Here is a 22,961-nt window from a genome sequence, read left to right as displayed (position 1 = left end):
TTGGATCTAAGAGGGGCATACAACCTGGTCAGGGTCAGAGAAGGAGACGAATGGAAGACGGCTTTCAATACCCCTGAGGGCCATTTTGAGAATTTGGTTATGCCTTTTGGTTTGATGAATGCTCCAGCCGTCTTTCAGCATTTTGTGAACAGTATTTTTTATCATTTAATGGGGAAATTTGTATTAGTGTATCTGGATGACATTTTGATTTTTTTCTCCTGATTTAAAAACTCATAAGAAACATTTACGTCAGGTCTTGCTCATCCTGTGGGAGAATAAATTGTACGCTAAACTGGAAAAATGTGTGTTTGCGGTTCCAGAAATTCAATTTCTGGGGTTTCTTCTCTCCGCTTCTGGTTCTCGCATGGACCCCGAGAAGGTCCGCGCTGTGCTTGAGTGGGAGTTTCCTGAGAATCAGAAGGCGCTGATGCGTTTTCTGGGTTTTGCCAATTATTACAGGAAGTTTATTTGGAATTATTCCTCTGTTGTTAAACCACTCACTGATATGACTAGAAAGGGTGTAGATTTTTCCTCCTGGTCGGTAGAGGCGCATAAGGCCTTTTCTAATATCAAGGAGAGTTTTGCTTACGCTCCCATCTTGGTACAACCTGATATTTCTCTACCCTTCATAGTTGAGGTTGATGCTTCTGAGGTGAGTGTGGGTGCGGTCTTGTCTCAGGGTCCCTCTCCTGCCAAATGGCGACCGTGTGCCTTTTTCTCGAAGAAACTCTCCTCCGCAGAGAGAAATTACGATGTGGGAGATAGGGAGTTGTTGGCCATCAAGTTAGCTTTTGAGAAATGGCGCCATTGGCTAGAGGGAGCCAGACACCCTATTACCGTGTTTACTGACCATAAGAATCTGGCCTACTTGGAGTCAGCCAAGCGTCTGAACCCGAGACAGGCCAGATGGTCTTTGTTCTTTTCAAGGTTTAATTTTGTTGTCACCTTTCGCCCTGGGGTTAAGAATGTGAAGGTGGGAATTTTGAAGACCCGGGTCCCATTTTGGCTGAAGGTGTGGTGGTTTCTGCTCTTTATCCTGAATTGGAGGCAGAGGTTCAGGTAGCCCAGTCAGAGGCTCCTGATCTTTGTCCTCCTGGGAGGTTGTTTGTGCCTCTCGCTTTAAGACACAGGATACTGTCCTTGCTGGGCACCCGGGGGCAAGAGCCACAGTGGATCTGTCACGGAAGGTGTACAGGAAACAAGACAATGCAATACAATAATGACTCACTGGATCCACAACTAAGTAACAAAAGGGAGACCCCTACATAACACCTGCCACTCTCCCTAATTGCTCAGCCTATGCGAACACCCCAAAGGTGGATGGGCGCATATCCACGTACCTCGGCTATCTAATACCTGAAGACCCTACAATAGTGAGGGGACACGACCACCGGCTCCCTACACTAGACACGGAGGGAGTCAGGGTCACCTGAAAATCCAGCAGACAGAAAATCACAAATAAAGGAACAGCACTTATCTTGCAGAGGACTGGGAAATAGAAACAGCAAGCACACACACTCCAGGAAGTTGTATAAGCCGCAACCTAATGCATCATGGGGAGGAACTTAAAGGGAAGCAATCAGTCCAACTGCATGACAGCTGAGATAGATTCACGAGATGAGGAACTTAACCAAAACAAAGAAACTCAAGGAGCAGGATCTGGAAAGCTCCTGTCAGAGCTTCTCAACTGTCTGGTTGTGACAGTACCCCTCCCTCTACGAGTGGACTCTGGACACTCAGGGCCCACCTTCTCAGGATGGGACCTATGGAAAGCCCTGATGAGACGAGTGGCCTTAATGTCCGTCACTGGGACCCACATCCTCTCCTCAGGACCATAACCCTCCCAATGAACGAGGTACTGGAGGGAACCGCGGACAAGACGAGAATCCACAATCCTAGAGACCTGAAATTCAAGATTTCCATCAACCATAATCGGAGGAGGAGGCAAAGGCGAGGGTACAATAGGTTGAACATAAGGTTTCAATAAGGACTTATGAAAAACATTATGGATCTTCCAAGTCTGAGGAAGATCAAGACGGTAGGCAACAGGATTGATGACAGACAGGATCTTGTAAGGCCCAATAAACCTAGGACCCAACTTCCAGGAGGGAACCTTCAATTTGATATTCTTCGTAGACAACCACACCAGATCACCAACATTCAGGTCCGGACCAGGCACACGTCTCTTATCTGCCACACGCTTATATCTCTCACTCATGCTCTTTAGATTATCCTGAATCTTTTGCCAAATAGATGAAAAAGACGAGGAGAATCTGTCCTCATCAGGTAAACCAGAAGACCCCTCTCCCGAGAAAGTCCCAAACTGCGGATGAAACCCATATGCACCAAAAAATGGTGACTTATCAGAGGACTCCTGACGACGGTTATTTAAAGCAAACTCAGCAAGGGACAAAAAAGAACACCAATCCTCCTGATTCTCCGCCACAAAACAGCGCCGATATGTCTCCAGATTCTGATTGACGCGCTCTGTCTGGCCATTCGACTGCGGGTGGAAAGCAGAAGAGAATGACAACCGAACCCCCAAGCGAGAACAGAATGCCTTCCAGAATCTGGAAACAAACTACGTGCCCCTATCAGAGACTATGTCTGAAGGAATACCATGCAATTTGACAATGTGGTCAATAAATGCCTGCGCCAGCGTCTTAGCATTGGGCAAACCAGGAAAAGGGATGAAATGCACCATTTTGCTAAAACGGTCCACCACCACCAGAATCACAGTCTTCCCCAAGGAACGAGGCAAGTCCGTTATGAAGTCCATGGACAGATGTGTCCAAGGACGGGAAGGAATGGGTAAGGGAAGGAGAGGACCTGATGGCCGTGAATGAGGGACTTTGGCACGAGCGCAAGTCTCGCAAGCTGCCACAAAACCCTCAACCGACTTACGAAGCGCAGGCCACCAGAATATCCGAGCGATGAGATCCAGTGTGGCTCTTGCCCCCGGGTGCCCAGCAAGGACCGTATTGTGGTGTTCCTTAAAAATCTTGTGTCTCAAAGCCAGAGGCACAAACAACCTCCCAGGAGGACAAAGATCAGGAGCCTCTGACTGGGCTGCCTGCACCTCTGCCTCCAATTCAGGAAAAAGAGCAGAGACCACCACACCTTCAGCCAAAATGGGACCCGGGTCTTCAAAATTCCCACCTCCCGGAAAACAACGTGACAGGGCATCTGCCTTCACATTCTTAACCCCAGGGCGGAACGTGACAACAAAATTAAACCTTGAAAAGAACAAAGACCATCTGGCCTGTCTCGGGTTCAGACGCTTGGCTGACTCCAAGTAGGCCAGATTTTTATGGTCAGTAAACACGGTAATAGGGTGTCTGGCTCCCTCTAGCCAATGGCGCCATTCCTCAAAAGCCAACTTGATGGCCAACAATTCCCTATCTCCCACATCATAATTTCTTTCTGCAGAGGAGAGTTTCTTCGAGAAAAAGGCACATGGTTGCCATTTGGCAGGAGAGGAACCCTGAGACAAGACCGCACCCACCCCTACCTCAGAAGCATCAACCTCACCTATGAAGCGTAACGAAATATCAGGTTGTACCAGGATGGGAGCGGAAGCAAAACTCTCCTTGATATTAGAAATGGCCTTATGCGCCTCTACCGACCAGGAAGAAAAATCTACCCCCTTTCTGGTCATATCAGTGAGTGGTTTAACAGAGGAATAATTCAAAATAAATTTCCTGTAATAATTGGCAAAGCCCAAAAAACGCATCAGCGCCTTCTGATTCTCAGGAAGCTCCCACTGAAGCACAGTGCGGACCTTCTCGGGGTCCATGCGAAAACCAGAAGCGGAGAGAAGAAACCCCAGAAATTGCATTTCTGGAACCGCAAACACACATTTTTCCAGTTTCGCGTATAATTTATTCTCCCGCAGGATGAGCAAGACCTGACGTAAATGTTCCTTATGAGTCTTGAAATCAGGAGAAAAAATCAAAATGTCATCCAAATACACTAATACAAATTTTCCCATTAAATGATAAAAAATGCTGTTCACGAAATGCTGAAAAACGGCTGGGGCATTCATCAAACCAAAAGGCATAACCAAATTCTCAAAATGGCCCTCAGGGGTATTGAAAGCCGTCTTCCATTCGTCTCCTTCTCTGACCCTGACCAGGTTGTATGCCCCTCTTAGGTCTAATTTGGAAAAGACTTTAGCCCCAACAACCTGGTTAAACAGGTCCGGGATCAGAGGAAGCGGATAAGGGTCACGAATAGTGATACTGTTCAGCTCCCTGAAATCCAGACAAGGTCTTAAAGAACCATCTTTTTTCTTAACAAAGAAAAAACAGCGGCAACAGGTGACTTCGAGGGTCGTATGTGTCCTTTTCTCAGACTCTCAGAGATATAAGCACGCATAGCGACCCTCTCAGGTTGGGAAAGATTGTATAAACGAGATTTGGGCAGCTTGGCGCCTGGGATGAGATTAATAGGGCAATCGTACTCCCTGTGCGGGGGCAAATCCTGAACTCCACTCTCAGAGAAGACATCCAAAAATTCAGAGAGGAAAGGTGGTACAGTCTTAGTAGAAACCTCTGAAACAGATGTCATGAGGCAATTCTCTCTGCAAAAGTCACTCCAACCATTTATTTGCCTCGCTTGCCAATCAATGGTGGGGTTATGTTTAGTGAGCCAGGGTAGCCCCAACACTAGAGGAGTAGGCAAACCGCTAAGGATGAAACATGACACATCCTCAACATGAGCATCACTCACAATTAAACGGATATTGTGAACTATGCCCTTTAATGATTTCTGAGAAAGTGGAGCGGAATCAATAGCAAAAACAGGAATATCCTTTCCCAAAGTGCATACCTGGAAACCATGATTTATTGCAAATTGATTATCAATGAGATTGACAGCTGCTCCACTATCCACAAAAATCTCACAAAAAATATTCTTGCTCTCTAGCGCCACCCTAGCAGGCAGGACAAAACGGGAACTACAAGCAAACGGAAAACCTTCAATTTCCGCCTCAACCCCACAACAAAAACAAACCCTCCCATGCGGGCCGAATCTTCTATTGTCAGAGGCAATCAACCCCAGCTGCATGGGCTCCTGCTTAGAAGAGGCTGACAGCGACTGAGACCCCTGCGCACAGAAAGAGACCGCTGCACTGTCCCGGGACTGAGTATGACAGGAAGGAGAGATCTCTCCTCTCTCTCTAAGACGCCTGTCAATACGAACGGCCTGAGACATAGCAGAATCCAAGGAGGTAGGTCTCTCATGAAAGGCAAATGCATCTTTCAATCCCTCTGAAAGACCATGGCAAAATTGACTTCGGAGTGCAGCATCATTCCAACCAGTATCAGCTGCCCATCTCCGAAATTCTGAGCAGTATATCTCTGCGGATTGTTTACCCTGGCATAACAGACGTAGTCTAGACTCAGCCAGAGCAATACGATCCGGATCATCATATATCTGACCCAGGGCTAAAAAGAATTCATCCACTGAACGGAGGGGCCGTGCCCCCTCCGGCAGCGAAAAGGCCCAGGATTGAGCGTTACCCCTGAGCAGCGATATAATGATCCCCACCCTCCGTTCTTCATCACCAGAGGAATGGGGAAGAAGGCGAAAATGGAGTTTGCAAGCCTCTCTTAAACGCACAAAATACTCACTACCCCCGGAGAACGTATCCGGGAGCGAGATCTTAGGCTCAGAACAAACTCCATGAACGCAAGCTGAACCGGTCACTTGAAACTGAGAAAAAGTCTTACGGAGATCAGCTACCTCCAATGAAAGACCCTGGAAGCGCTCAGCCAAAAGTGAAACCGGATCCATGCTTGAGACGGTTTTGGCGGCTTATAGTGTCACGGAAGGTGTACAGGAAACAAGACAATGCAATACAATAATGACTCACTGGATCCACAACTAAGGAACAAAAGGGAGACCCCTACAAAACACCTGCCACTCTCCCTAATTGCTCAGCCTATGCGAACACCCCAAAGGTGGATGGGCGCATATCCACGTACCTCGGCTATCTAATACCTGAAGACCCTACAATAGTGAGGGGACACGACCACCGGCTCTCTACACTAGACACGGAGGGAGTCAGGGTCACCTGAAAATCCAGCAGACAGAAAATCACAAATAAAGGAACAGCACTTATCTTGCAGAGGACTGGGAAATAGAAACAGCAAGCACACACACTCCAGGAAGTTGTATAAGCCGGAACCTAATGCATCATGGGGAGGAACTTAAAGGGAAGCAATCAGTCCAACTGCATGACAGCTGAGATAGACTAACGAGATGAGGAACTTAACCAAAACAAAGAAACTCAAGGAGGAGGATCTGGAAAGCTCCTGTCAGAGCTTCTCAACTGTCTGGTTGTGAAAGGATCTCATCGCTCGGAGATTCTGTTGGCCGGCGCTTCGTAAGTCGGTTGAGGGTTTTGTGGCAGCCTGCGAGACCTGCACTCATGCCAAAATCCCTCATTCACGGCCATCAGGTCCTCTCCTTCCGTTACCCATTCCTTCCCGTCCTTGGACACATCTGTCCATGGACTTCATTACGGACCTGCCTCGTTTCTCGGGGAAGACTGTGATTCTGGTGGTGGTGGACCGTTTTAGCAAAATGGTGCATTTCATTCCTTTTCCTGGCTTGCCCAATGCTAAGACGCTGGCGCAGGCATTTATTGATCACATTGTCAAATTGCATGGTATTCCTTCAGACATAGTCTCTGATAGGGGCACACAGTTTGTTTCCAGATTCTGGAAGGCTTTCTGTTCTCGCTTGGGGGTTCGGTTGTCATTCTCTTCTGCTTTCCACCCGCAGTCGAATGGTCAGAGAGAGCCCGTCAATCAGAATCTGGAGACATATGTGCGCTGTTTTGTGGCGGAGAATCAGGAGGATTGGTGTTCTTTTTTGTCCCTTGCTGAGTTTGCTTTAAATAACCGTCGTCAGGAGTCCTCTGATAAGTCACCATTTTTTGGTGCATATGGGTTTCATCTGCAGTTTGGGACATTCTCTGGAGAGGGGTCTTCTGGTTTACCTGATGAGGACAGATTCTCCTCATCTTTGTCATAGATTTGGCATAAGATTCAGGATAATCTAAAGAGCATGAGTGAGAGATATAAGTGTGTGGCGGATAAGAGACGTGTGCCTGGTCCGGACCTGAATGTTGGTGATCTGGTATGGTTGTCTACTAAGAATATCAAATTGAAGGTTCCCTCCTGGAAGTTGGGTCCTAAGTTTATTGGGCCTTACAAAATCTTGTCCGTCATCAATCCTGTTGCCTACCGTCTTGATCTTCCTCAGACTTGGAAGATCCATAATGTTTTTCATAAGTCCTTATTAAAACCTTATGTCCAACCCATTGTACCCTCGTCTTTGCCTCCTCCTCCGATTATGGTTGATGGTAATCTTGAATTTCGGGTCTCTACGATTGTGGATTCTCGTGTTGTCCGCGGTTCTCTCCAGTACCTCGTTCATTGGGAGGGTTATGGTCCTGAGGAGAGGATGTGGGTCCCAGTGACAGACATTAAGGCCACTCGTCTCATCAGGGCTTTCCATAGGTCCCATCCTGAGAAGGTGGGCTCTGAGTGTCCGGAGTCCACTCGTAGAAGGAGGGGTACTGTCACCACCAGACATCTGAGAAGCTCTGACAGACGTCCTTCAGAACCTCCTCCTTGAGGTTCCTTTTGTTTTGCTTTCATTTTCTTATCTCGTTAGCCTCTCTCAGCTGTCATGTAGTTGCACTGATTGCATCCCTTTAAATCCCTTCCCATACTGCATCACTTTGTGGTTTATACAACTTCCTGGAGTATATGCATGCTGGATGCTACTTCTGAGTCTTCTACAGATAAGTTTTGTTTATTCATTTGTATTTTCCTGTTTGCTGGATCCCAGGAGACCCTGACTCCCTCCGTATCAAGTGTAGGGAGCCGGTGGTCGTGTCCCCTCACTATTATAGGGTGTTCAGGGGTTATTCAGTCGAGGTACGAGGATATGCGATCTTCTACCATTGAGAATTTTGCATAGGCTGAGCAGTTTAGGGAGAGAGCCAGGTCTGTTGCAGGGCTATCCCTTTGGTTCCTTAGTTTTGGATCCAGTCAGCCGGAACTTCCTTTTGTGTCTTCTAGTTTGCTGTACACCTTCCGTGACATTGCCAGAAGTATTGGGATAAGCTGATACCTCCCCCTTCTGTGCCTTTGCCTAAGGTATGGCGCCTCCAACTTAGAGCCATTTTAGTTACCCTTAGTAACCATAGTGATCACGCTATAAGCCTTATTCTCAGACTTTGGTGCAGAGAAGGGAATACAGGATAAAGCCACCCTTCCATTTTTATGGCATTTCATTAGACCATGGTGGGACCACAGAGTAAAGACACCTCCATGCTTTCTTCGTACTAGAGCTCAAAAGAAAGCCAGTAATGATTGCTTAGTGCAGACCGTTGGTTCACTGGAAACTGTCAATAAGACACCATACTCATGCGGGCAGGAACCTTATGGTAGCCGTTACATGTTTGTCTTTGTATGTCTTTATGTGTACTTCATGCAGCACTTTCTATTAATTTGGGTACCCCAGAGCTTAATCCTCTTATCCTAAGCACAAGCCGATGACTGTTTGATTCAAAGTAAGGGGGGATGTAACACCCCAGAGTTGTGTGGCTTTTATGGTGTATTGAATACACTGTATTCCCATGCACCCCTCCCACCACAAAAAGGGTATATGGTTCAATCTTCCTTTTCTGATCCACCTCCTCCTCCTCCTCCATCATATTAACATACTTATTAGGCTGCCCTGGCTCCTAATGTTTTAGAGGGTCAGCTCAGCAGCAGGCCCTCAACCATAATATTTTCGATGGTCAGCTCAGCAGCAGGCCCTCGCCCACAGTTTTTTCTATGGTCAGCTCAGCAACAGGCTCTCAACCATAATTTTTTCCGTGGTCAGATCAGCAGCAGACCTTCAACCATAATTTTTTCGATGGTCAGATCAGCAGCAAGCACTCGACCCTAATGTTTTAGAGAGTCAGCTCAGCAGCAGACCCTCACCCCTAATGTTTTAGATGGTCAGATCAGCAGCAGGCCCTTGCTCCTAATGTTTTTGAGCAGGCCATCAATCATAATTTTTCAAGGGTATGTACGATTCCCTCCTTTATGTGTAATAAAGGGTGTATTGGAGTGCTGGTCCCTTGTAATTTTTGGCAGCCCTTTCACTTAGTGAATAGGCTTCATGAGTGTAGGAGTCCCACTACCCGAACAATTGTACCACCATGTGAATGAGGCCCTCCTTTATGTGATATACAGGTTGTATCGGAGTGCCTCTTCCTTGTAATTTTTGGCAGCACTTGCACTTTATATACAAGTAAATATACAAGAAAGAATGTCTCCTAACAATTTTTCCTCTAAAATCAATTTAATCTTTGGTTTTGTGCGTATTATTGTCAGTCTGTAAAATTGGCATACTACTCGGACAACATCGTTCCCAGCAGCGACCTGGGAGTCCAAGATGCATCCAGACATCCTCCCCATGCTGTTCCCGAACCATTTCAGTGGTGTTTCCATCAATTTCTTAACCTTTTTATGTGCACCAGACACCCTCTCCTCTTTGGAGCAGGTGGTGCCTGGTTTAATGCTCAGGTTCTCCCATTGACTTTCATTGTGCTCAGATGCTCGGTAGAGCCCCTGAGCATCCCGAGGTGTTCTACTCGAGCACCCGAGCACTTTGGTGCTCGATCAACACTAATATATATATATATATGTGTGTGTGTATATTGCACTTGCCTGTTTGTTATTAGGCTTGAGGGAGACTCCTGTTCATCCTTCCCTTTGGAGGAACAGGTAGACTCAGTTCTGACATTAGTTCCAGGGTCCTCTAGGGTGAGATAGGATTCTAGGTACCGATGTATGAACTTGCCTACCTTTGTGGCCTGTTCATACTGGTAGTCTTTCAGGACTGGAATTAGGGTTTTCTCTAGGAGGTGTCCCATCTTCCTTTCCTAGTTTCCAGGCCTTATTCCGGTATCCCCTTTCCCTCCTATGCTCGGTGTGGTATTTTCCTCCCACACACTAGCGTGACAAATACTCGCTTGCTTTCTTCTATAACTAGAAGTCATCTCAAAGTAGCAAAAAGGCAGCACTCCACATGCGAGAATAAAAGCATAAAAACAGTCTTGAAGGAGTTCCCAGAGATGCTTAGCACTTGTTGGCCCTTTTGCCTTCACTCTGCGGTCCAGCTCACCCCAAACCATCTCGATTGGGTTCAGCTCCGGTGACTGTGGAGGCCAGGTCATCTGGCGCAACACCCCATCACTCTCCTTCATGGTCAAATAGCCCTTACTTTCAAAGTTTTCCCAATTTTTCGGCTGACTGACTGACCTTCATTTCTTAAAGTAATGATGGCCACTCGTTTTTCTTTACTTAGCTGCTATTTTCTTGCCATAATACAAATTCTAACAGTCTATTCAGTAGGACTATCAGCTGTGTATCCACCTCTCCTCAACGCCACTGATGGTCCCAACCTCATTTATAAGGCAAGAAATCCCACTTATTAAACCTGACAGGGCACACCTGTGAAGTGAAAACCTTTTCAGGGGACTACCTCTTGAAGCTCATCAAGAGAATGCCAAGAGTGTGCAAAGCAGTAATCAAAGCAAAAGGTGGCTACTTTGAAGAACCTAGAATATGACATATTTTCAGTTGTTTCACACTTGTTTGTTATGTATATAATTCCACATGTGTTAATTCATAGTTTTGATGCCTTCAGTGTGAATCTACAATTTTCATAGTCATGAAAATAAAGAAAACTCTTTGAATGAGAAGGTGTGTCCAAACTTTTGGTCTGTACTGTATATATATATATACTGTATATATATATATATATATATATATATGTAGTGCAGTAAGTCTACTGTGTTATATGCAACTTGTGCAGAGGTGGGAGACTAGGGGCCCACCTTGCTCAGGGGCCCACCAGGGGATTCACCTGTACCCCTGTGGGACAGTCTGAGACTGCCAGCAAGGCACAAGACAGATTGACTATGAGCCCCACAGCTCGCAGATAGAAATTGCTCAATAATGAGGGCACCTCATAAACTACACCAAGGAACAGATCAGGGAATGTTAAAACCTACAGAACCAGGAGTAACAAGAAGCAAAAAACATACAGTCATAAGTGTCAGTTTACATCAGTCACAGAAAAGAGGAGCCAGCAAGCCTCAAACAACAACCAGCATACACAACAATGAGTGACAGAACCACACTGTGATGCAAGCACAAATGCATCCATACTCACACTATGTTCACACACAAGACCACGGTCAGCACACATTGCAGAACCAGCATACATAGGAACATCCACAACCAGTACACAAAGTGCATGAAGCCAGCCTGCATGGCACCTATGCCAGGAGCCACAGAGATGTGGATGTGGGAAGACACAAACACAAGCAACAGTTCACATACAACACAGCAGCCAGCATGCAACTCTAAGCAACCAGCATACACAGGAGTCAGCCTGCAGCCAGTACGCGAGAGGGCATGCAGCCAGCCTGCACAGCCACAACTGTCACAGTGAACCACACCGTGACACCCTGCACTCTCCCTCTCTAATGTTCTTCTATTAATCATTTTAAGCCACACTGTTCCTAGCGCATGAGCGCTTGCCACGTCCCTCCCTATGCTCAGCTCACAGGACAATAGGGGAGACCTAGCAGGTTTTATAGGGCTGTGACATCAAAGGGTGTGGCTGTGGATTGGCTGGCTGCACGTCATTATGGGTAATCTTGCACTCCTGGGCTTGTCTCCTCTACTACTAGTTTCGCTTTTTAACATGTGCAACTGCCATTCTATAAAAACTGATTTGCTACCAAGAAGTGAGAGGAAATTCAGATTTGTTTCAAATAGAAGTTTTCGGTAAACTTCAGACTGAATTCCACTTTGGATGCTTCGCTTTGTTCAACACTAGTAACAATGCCTATTCTTGTCCTCAGAAAACCTTTTTGTGGGGCTGCGGAACAGACATACAGATGCGGAAAAACACGTTGTGCTATCCGCAGTTTTTGTGGCCCCATTGAAATGTATGGGCCTGCATAAAATCCGCAAAAAAATGTGGCTTGGATGCAAACCAAAAATACGTTGTGAATGAGATCTTAGACTGTGTAGCGACATAGCCATTTGGCAAGGAGAATGGTAACACTCATTTGCTTATTTATTTCTACATTTTCAGTAGGACTAACAGAAAAGCTTCAGGAGCTTCAAGTTAAAAACCAACAAAGTAAAGTAATTTTGGCGACAGCGTTGGAGCTAGGCTTTCCTTCACTGGGGCTGAAAATGAGGTTTGCCACCCTAGCCCTGTATCTAAATTCTGTAGCTAAGGCTACTTTCACACTTGCGGCAAGACGGATCCGACAGGCTGTTCACCCTGTCGGATCCGTCCTTCCGCTATTTTGCCGTGCCGCCGGACCGGCGCTCCGTCTCCATTGACTATAATGGGGATGGGGCGGAGCTCCGGTGCAGCACGGCAGTGCACGGCGAAAGGCCGCCGGACTAAAAGTCCTGCATGTCCGACTTTTTAGTCCGGCAGCCTCTCACCGCGAACTGCCATACTGCGCCGGAGCTCCGCCCCCATTATAGTCAGTGGAGACAGAGCGCCGGTCCGGCGGCACGGCGAAATAGCGGAAGGACGGATCCGACAGGGTGAACAGCCTGTCGGATCCGTCCTGCCGCAAGTGTGAAAGTAGCCTAAAGGAGAGGGGCTTAAGGGCTCTTTTACACCTTCGGATCCCGTGCGTTTAATCCGCTGCGTAAAAGAGAGCCAAGTCCCATTCCGGACAGCAGAGACACGGAGCATTAACATGATTGATGTCACCTTTTTACTACAAAATCAGAATGACAACTTTATCCGCATTATCAATTATCAATAATGTTAATGCTCTGTTTCTCTGCTGTCCGGAACGGAGCTTGGCTCTCTTTCATGCAGCGGTTTACCTTTGTGGCATCCGCTCGTGTGAAAGAGCCCTAATGGTTCCTCTAGTTGCACTTAACCACAGGGCATATGACCTACTAGCATTCCTTTCTGGCTATGCCAGCTTGGCTATCTCCAATATAAGGCTTCATGAACACGACCGTATGAATTTTGCGTTCCGCAAAAAACGGATCCGCAAAAGATATGGATGACGTCTGTGTGCATTCCGTATTTTGCGGAACGGAACAGCTGGCCCCTAATAGAACAGTACTATCCTTGTCAGTAATGCAGACAATAATAGGACATGTTCTATTTTTTGGCGGAACGGAAATACAGACATACGGAAATGGAATGCACGGAGTACCTTCCGCTTTTTTTGCAGACCCATTAAAAGGAATGGTTCCGCATATGGTCCGCAAAAAAAACAAAACAGAACAGACACGGAAAGAAAATACGTTTGCGTGCATGAGGCCTAAAGCTGAGTATTTTTTCTTACCTTTGGTATAAAATACCCTCTGAATGTCAAATCTTCAGAAGTTGCATGTGGGACATTAATCGGTACAATATCACCAAAGCGCTGAATTTCATGAATGACGGCGTCTGTATACGGCATTTGTTTCCTATGCTCCATTTGAGGTTGTGCCGATCCAATCACCCTTTCAATTTCATTATGCACTTTTTCTGCCAGGAAATGGATAAAATGACACTTAATATTCACGTAAGGTCATCAAATAAGCAATCCAGATGAATATTTCAGAATAGGATTACTGCTCGCTCTACCTGGACTTGCTGTACTAAGTGGGCTTGTGAATAAGTGGAGTTTAAAGAACCAGAGTTTATCACAAAGAGCAAGAAACTAAGGTTTGATAGATTTTCCTTGTGTGTTGTTGGCTTGATTCTAGCTAGTCCGCCAACTACAGCAGACAGGGTCTAATTCTAACTCATATTTACTGTTTTCCTTCTTCACTGTTCATCCCCATTTAAACATGTGCTCCATGGATAATGCTACTAAGTGTGTGTCCTGTGCAATGTATGAGTGGCTTGAAGAGCCATTCGAGGTTGAATACATTTGCACTAGATGCAATCATGTTGCATATTTGGAAGCCCAGATCTTGGATCTAAATAAGCAACTTGAAATACTTAGGGGCATTGCAAATTGGAGAGAGGCTTAGACCTCACTGTGCTGGCACTGACTGGGGTCAGTGAAATGGAGGTGGGAGGAGGAGGGCAAGATCAGGAATATCAGGTCAGCAGTTGGGTTATTGTAGGAAGAAGGGGGAGAGGGAAAAGTGCCAGGGAGGCTAGTCCTGAGCTGGAACTCCCTAGTAAAAATGCCTGTTTGGATGATATTAGGGATGAAAGCCCAGGGCCAGCAACACTGCAGCAGGGCATTTCTCCTAGCAACCAGGAGGATGACCACTGCAGGAAGGATGGGAAAAGGAGTGCAGCAAAGGTTAGACAGATGCTGGTGGTAGGGGACTCTATTATAAGGAGGACAGACAGGGTCATCTGTCACCGAGACCGTGAATGCCGAACAGTGTGTTGTCTTCCAGGTGCTCGAGTTTGGCATATTGCGGATCGGTCATGGCACACATTGGCACCAGTGACAAAGTCAGGGGGACATGGAAGGTCCTTAAAAATGATTTAAGGGACCTAAGAGAGAAGCTCAAGTCCAGGACCTCCAAGGTTGTGTTTTCAGAAATGCTACCAGTGCCATGAGAGTCACCAGAGAAACAACAGGAGCTTAGGGAGTTAAATAAGTGGCTCAGAAGCTGGTGCAGGAAGGAAGGGTTTGGGTTCATGGAGAACTGGGCCGACTACTCTGTCAGTTACAGGCTCTACAGTAGGGATGGGCTGCACCTTAATGGGGGGGTGCAACTGCCCTTGGGGGAAAAATGGTTAGATGGCTGGAGGAGGCTTTTAAACTAGGATCTGGGGGGAGGGTTGGGGGGGTCATACTAATAAGGGGGTAGATAGTGTAGATAGAGAGTGGGATATAGGAGGGGACAGTGGGGATTTAGTGGGGGCTGGGGTTAGTGAGGAAAGTAGGTAGAAGACTGGGCAGAACTATACACCGATAAAAAATAGAACTGCTAGTAACACAAACCTGTTACATATTAACATCAACTAAGGTAACCCAAAAATCCCAGATATTCACTTTATAGGTAATAGTAATTTAAAATGTATTTTTACAAATGCCAGAAGTCTAGCTAGAAAAATGGGGGAGCTGGAGGCTATGGTACTAGAAGGACACATAGATGTAGTTGGTGTGGCTGAGACATGGTTGGATTCTTCGCATGACTGGGCTGTAAATATTGAGGGTTTTACACTATTTCGGAAAGACAGGATCAATAGAAAAGGTGGTGGTGTGTGCCTATATGTGAGGAGTGATCTGAAGACAAGTGTGAAATAGGCAATTGTGGCTGCGGATGGTGAGGATGTGGAAACCTTATGGGTGGAAGTTCAAAGGGATATAAACACTGAAAAAATAATACTTGGTGTAACCTATAGACCCCCTAACATCACAGAGGAGATAGAAACGCAACTGTATAACCAAATAGAGCGGGCTGCACAGGATGGTACAGTGGTCATAATAGAAGATTTTAACTTCACAGACATTGACTCAACCACAAAGGTTCTGCCTCAACCACAAATGGGAGAAAATTCCTCAACTTGCTGCAGGACCATTTTATGGGCCAGTTTGTAGAGGCTCCGACTAGGGGCAATGCTCTGTGGGATCTGGTAATTTCTAATGATGCATAGTTTGTTGGAAATGTTACTGTTCGAGAAACACTAGGTAATAGTGACCACAATATAATTATATTCCCCCTAAACTATAAGAAGCAAACTCTGTCAGGCAGAGCAAAGACACTGAATTTCAAAAAGGCTGAGGGCAGCATTTCAGGGCATAGACTGGTAGCATCTACTGTCACATAATAATGCTGAGTATAAATGGGAGAGCTTTAAATCCACATTCAGTAATCACACTAAAAAATGCATTCCTTTAGGTAACAAGTATAAACGGCTAAAATTAAACCCCCCATGGCTGACAGCTACTGTAAAAAGGGCAATAAAAGACATAAAAAGGGCATTTAAAAAATACAAATCTGAGGGGTCAGCTGTAGTGTTTAAAGATTACAAAGGGGTTAATAAAATCTGTAAAAAGGAGATAAAATTATCAAAAATACAAATGAACAGCAGGTGGCAAAAGAGAGCAAAACAAATCCCCAAAAATTCTTCAAATATATAAATGCAAAAAAAACAAGGTCCGAGCAGGTAGGTCCCCTAAATAATGGTAAAGGGGGGTAGTCACTGAAGATAAGTAAAAGGCAGAGTTACTAAATGGGTTTTTCAGCTCTGTATATACAAAAGAAGGCAAAGGAGCTGATATATGTTGTGCTGGGGCTGTTAGTACATCCAGTAATATACTCAATTGGTTAACTGTAGATATGGTCCAAGATAAATTCAATAAGGCAAATGTGAACAAGGCTCTGGGTCCAGGTGGATTACACCCAAGAGTGCTTAAAGAGCTCAGCTCAGTCATTGCTGTGCCCCTGTGCCCCCTCTGTGCAGACTAACCAATCGGATCGCGGCAGTGTTAAAATGCCGGTTTCAGGCTCTGATCAGAGCCTGAAAGCCGATAGTGTTCATCATGCCCACCCTCCCCCCCGATCTGTGCCACTCTAAGCACATGGTGCCCCTTTGTGCCCCCCCAGATCTGTGCCCCGCCGATCTGTGCCCTCATCTCCTTCCTGCTCATCTCCTTCCTGGCATGCGATCCGCCCCCTGCATTAATTTTCTAGCCGCCCCTCCTGCCCCATTGTAGTCTGTACCCCACGACCCCCCCCCTTCCAGCGCTGCCCCCGATTCCCCATTCTGTGTGTGATGGCGGCGGCTCCATTCCTGAGCCGCCGGCATCAGCAGAGAGTGTCAGCTCTATGCTGACACTCTCCTGTAACCCCATAGATGCTGCGGTTGCGGCATCCATGGGGTTAACAGAGGGAGGGAGCTCCCTCTCTCCACCATCGGGGCTGCAGCGCTGTGATTGCAGCACCCGATTGTTGCCATGGCAACCGGACGCTTTGCAAAAGCGTCCGGTTGCCATGGCAAAGGCGTCCAGTGCTGCCACCTACAGGCAATCTGGAAGTATTATACTTTGCAATGCAAGAGCATTGCAAGAGTTTGTAATTGGATTGAAAACTGGCAGAAGGACCGTGTCCAGAGAGTTGTGGTTAATGATTCCTATTCAGAATGGTCCCGGGTTATAAGTGGTGTACCCCAAGTTTCAGTGCTGGCCCTCTATTATTTAATTTATTTATTAATGATATCGAGGACGGGATTAATAGCACCATTTCTATTTTTGCAGATGACACTAAGCTATGTAGTTCTGTATAGTCTATGGAAGATGTCCATAAACTACAAGCTGACTTGAACACTCTGTGTGATTGGGCCTCAACTTGGCAAATGAGGTTCAATGTGGATAAATGTAAAGTAATACATCTTGGTAGTAATAATCTCTGTGCTTCATATGTCCTAGGTGATGTAACACTGGGAGAGTCGATTATAGAGAAGGATTTGGGTGTCCTTGTAGATGGTAGATTAAATAACAGCATACAATATCAATCAGCTGCTTCTAAGGCCACCAGGATATTGTCACGCATTAAATGAGGCATGGACTCGCGGGGCAGGGATGTAATATTACTACTTTACAAAGCATTGGTGCAGCCTCATCTGGAATATGCAGTTCAGTTCTGCGCACCAGTCCATAGAAAGGGCGCACTGCAGCTGGAAAAAGTACAGAGGAGAGCAACTAAACTGATAAGGGGCATGGAGGGTCTTAGTTTTGAAGAAAGATTAAAAGAATTGAATTAATTTAGTCTTGGGAAGTGACGTCTAAAGGGGGACATGATTAACGTATAAAAAAATATAAATGGGCGATACAAAAAATAAGATGAAAAACTGTTCCATGTAAAATGCCCTCAAAAGACTCAGATTGGAGAATAAAAAGTTCAGTCTCCAGAAGCATCAAAGCTGCTTTACTGTAAGAACTATGAATCTGTGGAATAGACTTTCTCAGGACGTGGTCACAGCAGGAACAGTGGACAGTTTTGAAAAGGGTTTAGATAAATGTCACGGCTGTTTGTGAGCAACAATAGTAATACACAGTACAGAGCTACTGACTGGACCCAGAACTAGGGAGGATAAAGGGTGACCCCTGTCCAACCCTCAACGCTCTCCCTATTCTGCTAAAGCACATGCCCGGATCCCAATGGCGGAACGAGGCATGCCCACGTGCCTAAGACTAATGAACACTGTAACCCCTACAATAGTGGAAGGGGCACGGCCACCAGTGCCCTACTCAGTATATGGAGGGAACCGTGGCCACCTCAGATCCAGTCAGAAATAAACAGGAACACAACAATGTCTGCACACTTAGCTGGAGGTGTTGCAGAGAAGACGGATCCAAGGACAGGCTGGCAATATCCGGAGTGCTAGCTGCAGCAGAACACAGGTCCAGTGAACTGATAGCCACAAGTTAGGAAACTAAAGCAAGAGCTACAACTGAAGTGAGAACTATAATCCACATCCTATCATAGGAGGAGGGGTGATATAAAGAGAGGGAAATCAAACACATGAAGAACAGCTGTGGTGAAAGAAACCAAAAGTAAACAGAGTAGTGAGAACTCCTCCCAGCTCTAGTAGTGACATCATCACAGGGGTGGAGAAACAGAGCTGTGAGAACGTCCCAAAGCTCTGGTAGTGACAATACATTTTTGAAAGTAAACAACATTAATGCTTATGAAAACATGTAGAAATCTGAGTCTCATTTCCTTCTGGGATTCGCGTCCCACCTATCCCTTGGTTGAACTCGATGGACTATGTAACTATGCTGTGATAGAGGGAAAAGGAGCACCATTGAGGAACGTCTCTAAGAAGTAAACCAAAAGTATAGAAAATAAAATTAGAATGACAATACAAGGTAAAACATGCCATGTACTAGTAACCTATGCATAATTTTTTGGCCATATATTCTCTTTAATCTTTTGATATTGTAAAACTTTTACTTGGTGTCATAAATATGATTCATACGTTGAATTTCTGGGTATTTCATCATGAGTAGAAGTCCCCATCTCAATGTGGTTGATGTGGTCTCCATTCCAGCTGCGAAAAGGTTTTCAACCAAAATAGTTAAGTTTTCATTGTGGAAATACTCAGTAGATTCAGGCTTTCCCTGAAAAACACAAAGGAATAAAATCATATTGAATACTGGATGATTTTTACCAGGAATCTGTCACCACAAAATTTACTGTTAAACCAGGCCCAATGGCTTGTATGGATAGCTCAGCGGAATGTAATGAAACCTTTCACTTAGTCAACCATTGCGTTATTCTGGAGAAAATGGAATTTTAATCCATACGTAAATGAGCAATTAAGTGCACCCTTGCTCCTCCTGCTTCTTCTGCTAGCTTCTCCCTCAGTTTCCTGATTGACAGGTCCAAGTGAGATGAATATGCAGGAACTTGGTCCCATCAGTAAAGAGGTATGGGCTGGCAGATGAAGGAGGAGCAAGTGTACACAGGGTGGCTTGGACCCTCGGTGCACTTAACTGATCTTTTGCGTATGGATTAGAAGCAATTTTGATCAGTGGCACGTAATACGGTGATGTCAAGACAACTACTAAGCTATGGGGGAAAACTCAAAGTCGGCGGATCATTCCCTGGCTGAGGGAATTGCCTGTGTACTCTCCTGCTCGGCTCAGCAGGCACAATGATGTGACCTTTTAGAGCCTTCTGATAGAAAGAGCAGGATGTGCTCTGTGAGTATCAGGACCTGTTCACATCCCGTTTTTGCTGTACATCAAGTGGTTCCGTTTAGACATACAGTAAAAAAAGATATACAAATGTATGCAGCTTTGTAATGATTTATTCCTTTTTTTAACGTATACTTTTGACGGATGTGCATACGTTTTAATATATTTGTGTACTGTATACTGTATGTTTTTATACTTTTTTTTTTTACAGAAAAGCGTGGTATGCTGCTCTAGTCAGTCCTGCAAAAAAGTTTAAAAAGTACAGAAACATAAATAGTGACAAACAGAATCAAAAGAGTGCACTTTTTAACTATGTTTGCCCAAATATAGTCTATGGGCACATCAAGCCATCAGTTTCTATATATTATTTCTGTTGCGGGCGCACAAAGGGAGTACAACTACTGTGTGGGGGTACTATGAGATCATAACTACTGTGTGGATGTGCTATGTGGGCATAGCTACTGTGTGAGGACACTAATAGGGCATATAGTGCCTTGCAAAAGTATTCACCCCCTTTACTTTTTTTTGTGTTTTGTTACATTGCAACCTTAAGTTCAATATTTTATTAATCTGAATTTTATGTGATGGATCAGAACACAATAAAGTTGGTGAAGTGAAATGAGAAAAATATATAAATAAAACTAGAAAACAGAAAATTTTCATATGCGTATGTATTCACCCCCTTTGTTAGGAAGCTCATAAAAAGCTCTGGTGCAACCAATTACCTTCAGAAGTCACATAATTAGTGAACTGATGTCCACCTGTGTGAAATGAAGTGTCACATGATCTGTCATTACATATACACGCCTTTTTTGAAAGGCCCCAGAGGCTGCAACACGTAAGCAAGAGGCATCACTAACCAAACACTGCCACGAAGACCAAGGAACTCCCCAAACAAGTAAGAGACAATGTTGTTGAGAAGTACAAGTCAGGGTTAGGTTATAAAAAAATATCCAAATCTTTGATGATCCCCAGGAGCACCATCAAATCTATCATAACCAAATGGAAAAAACATGGCACAACAGCAAACCTGCCGCCACCCACCAAAACTCACGGACCGGGCAAGGAGGGCATTAATCAGAGAGGCAGCACAGAGACCTACAGTAAGGTAACCCTGGAGGAGCTGCAGAGTTCCACAGCAGAGACTGGAGTATTTCTACATAAGATGACAATAAGCCGTACGATCCATAGAGTTGGGCCTTATGGCAGAGTGGCCAGAAGAAAGCCATTACTTTTAGCAAAAAACAAAAAGGCACATTGTGAGTTTGCGAAAAGGCATGTGGGAGACTCCCAAAATGTATGAAGGAAGTTCTGATGAGACTTAAATTAAATCTATGAATGGTGCAGACCCAAGACATCACATCACCCAAAGAACACCATCTGGGACTGGAAAACTGGTCAGAGTTGAGGGAAAGATGGATGGTGCTAAATACAGGGATATTCTTGAGCAAAATCTGTACTACTCTGTGCGTGATTTGAGGCTAGGACGGAGGTTCACCTTCCAGCAGGACAATGACCCCAAACAAACTGCTAAATCAACACTTGAGTGGTTTAAGGAGAAACATGTGTAGTGTCCCACTAACTGCTAACAGTGGACATTTCAAACTTCCGTATATGTCATGTCAATGTATTGGTGTTTAAACTGTAATTCCTTATAACAGGCTGTTTTAGATGAGTGTGTCATTACAACTATTCACCCCTAGGTGGTGATGGCAATATATATATACAGTACAGACCAAAAGTTTGGACACACCTTCTCATTCAAAGAGTTTTCTTTATTTTCATGACTATGAAGGCATCAAAACTATGAATTAACACATGTGGAATTATATACATAATGAACAAGTGTGAAACAACTGAAAATATGTCATATTCTAGGTTCTTCAAAGTAGCCACCTTTTGCTTTGATTACTGCTTTGCACACTCTTGGCATTCTCTTGATGAGCTTCAAGAGGTAGTCCCCTGAAATGGTCTTCCAACAGTCTTGAAGGAGTTCCCAGAGATGCTTAGCACTTGTTGGCCCTTTTGCCTTCACTCTGCGGTCCAGCTCACCCCAAACCATCTCGATTGGGTTCAGGTCCGGTGACTGTTGAGGCCAGGTCATCTGGCGCAGCACCCCATCACTCTCCTTCATGGTCAAATAGCCCTTACTTTCAAAGTTTTCCCAATTTTTCGGCTGACTGACTGACCTTCATTTCTTAAAGTAATGATGGCCACTCGTTTTTCTTTACTTAGCTGCTTTTTTCTTGCCATAATGCAAATTCTAACAGTCTATTCAGTAGGACTATCAGCTGTGTATCCACCTGACTTCTCCTCAACGCCACTGATGGTCCCAAGCCCATTTATAAGGCAAGAAATCCCACTTATAAACCTGACAGGGCACACCTGTGAAGTGAAAACTATTTTAGGGGACTACCTCTTGAAGCTCATCAAGAGAATGCCAAGAGTGTGCAAAGCAGTAATCAAAGCAAAAGGTGGCTACTTTGAAGAACCTAGAATATGACATATTTTCAGTTGTTTCACACTTGTTTGTTATGTATATAATTCCACATGTGTAAATTCATAGTTTTGATGCCTTCAGTGTGAATCTACAATTTTCATAGTCATGAAAATAAAGAAAACTCTTTGAATGAGAAGGTGTGTCCAAACTTTTGTATATATATATATATATATATATATATATATATATATATATATCTCCTAGGGTGTGTCAAGGCAGATGGAGAAGTAAGGGAGTTAGCTGGGAGAAGGGAGGAAGTTGATGGAGGTGCGGAACAGCACAAGTCCAGTATGTATCTGCCACTTTAGCCCCTTTGGTATGGCCAAGCCGAGGGAGTGTGGACAATTTCCTTACAGCTACCTAGCACAGACCAGAAAGAAAATGCATGGATATAGAGCAAGTCTAGTGGAGGTAGAAGCAGCATTAGCTTATGGACTCCATAGCATCAGTGACTGGGAGAAGCCTAAAAGCAGCTAGATGACTAGGTGCAAAGATTACCATATTACCATATATCTCTACGGACAATGTGGACCAGAGTTTAGGAAAGCATCCAGCACAGGCCGGACCTTGGGCTGCAAACCTGGGGGTAGGCCTGGCATGACTGAAGCTTGAAAGGAGTGTAATATTTCCGGGGCATATGGGGTTAATTGTTAGGGCCGGTGAGGGCGGTGCGCTAGGGGTGGGGTACAGGGTTTAAAATGGGTGGCAAGGGCGGGAAAAGGGGCCATC

General features: G+C 45.1%; 1 protein-coding gene across 1 annotated transcript in view; it reads right to left on the bottom strand.

The window, feature by feature from the left end:
* The window catches only part of LOC120997240 (cytochrome P450 2C14-like), a 183,763-nt gene that overhangs the window by 52,555 nt on the left and 108,247 nt on the right, over positions 1 to 22,961 (bottom strand). The window contains exons 7-8 of the mRNA XM_040427244.1: positions 19,012 to 19,153; positions 13,418 to 13,602 (exon numbers count right to left, since the gene is read on the bottom strand). Of these exons, the coding sequence (XP_040283178.1) occupies positions 13,418 to 13,602; positions 19,012 to 19,153 (327 nt within the window). The remainder of the gene's footprint in view (positions 1 to 13,417; positions 13,603 to 19,011; positions 19,154 to 22,961) is intronic.

The sequence above is a fragment of the Bufo bufo genome, chromosome 4 (assembly GCF_905171765.1).
Source record: "Bufo bufo chromosome 4, aBufBuf1.1, whole genome shotgun sequence".
Classification (NCBI taxonomy): domain Eukaryota; kingdom Metazoa; phylum Chordata; class Amphibia; order Anura; family Bufonidae; genus Bufo; species Bufo bufo.
Note: the sequence above shows the minus strand (reverse complement) of the source record. Positions and strands in the feature narration are given on the sequence as shown.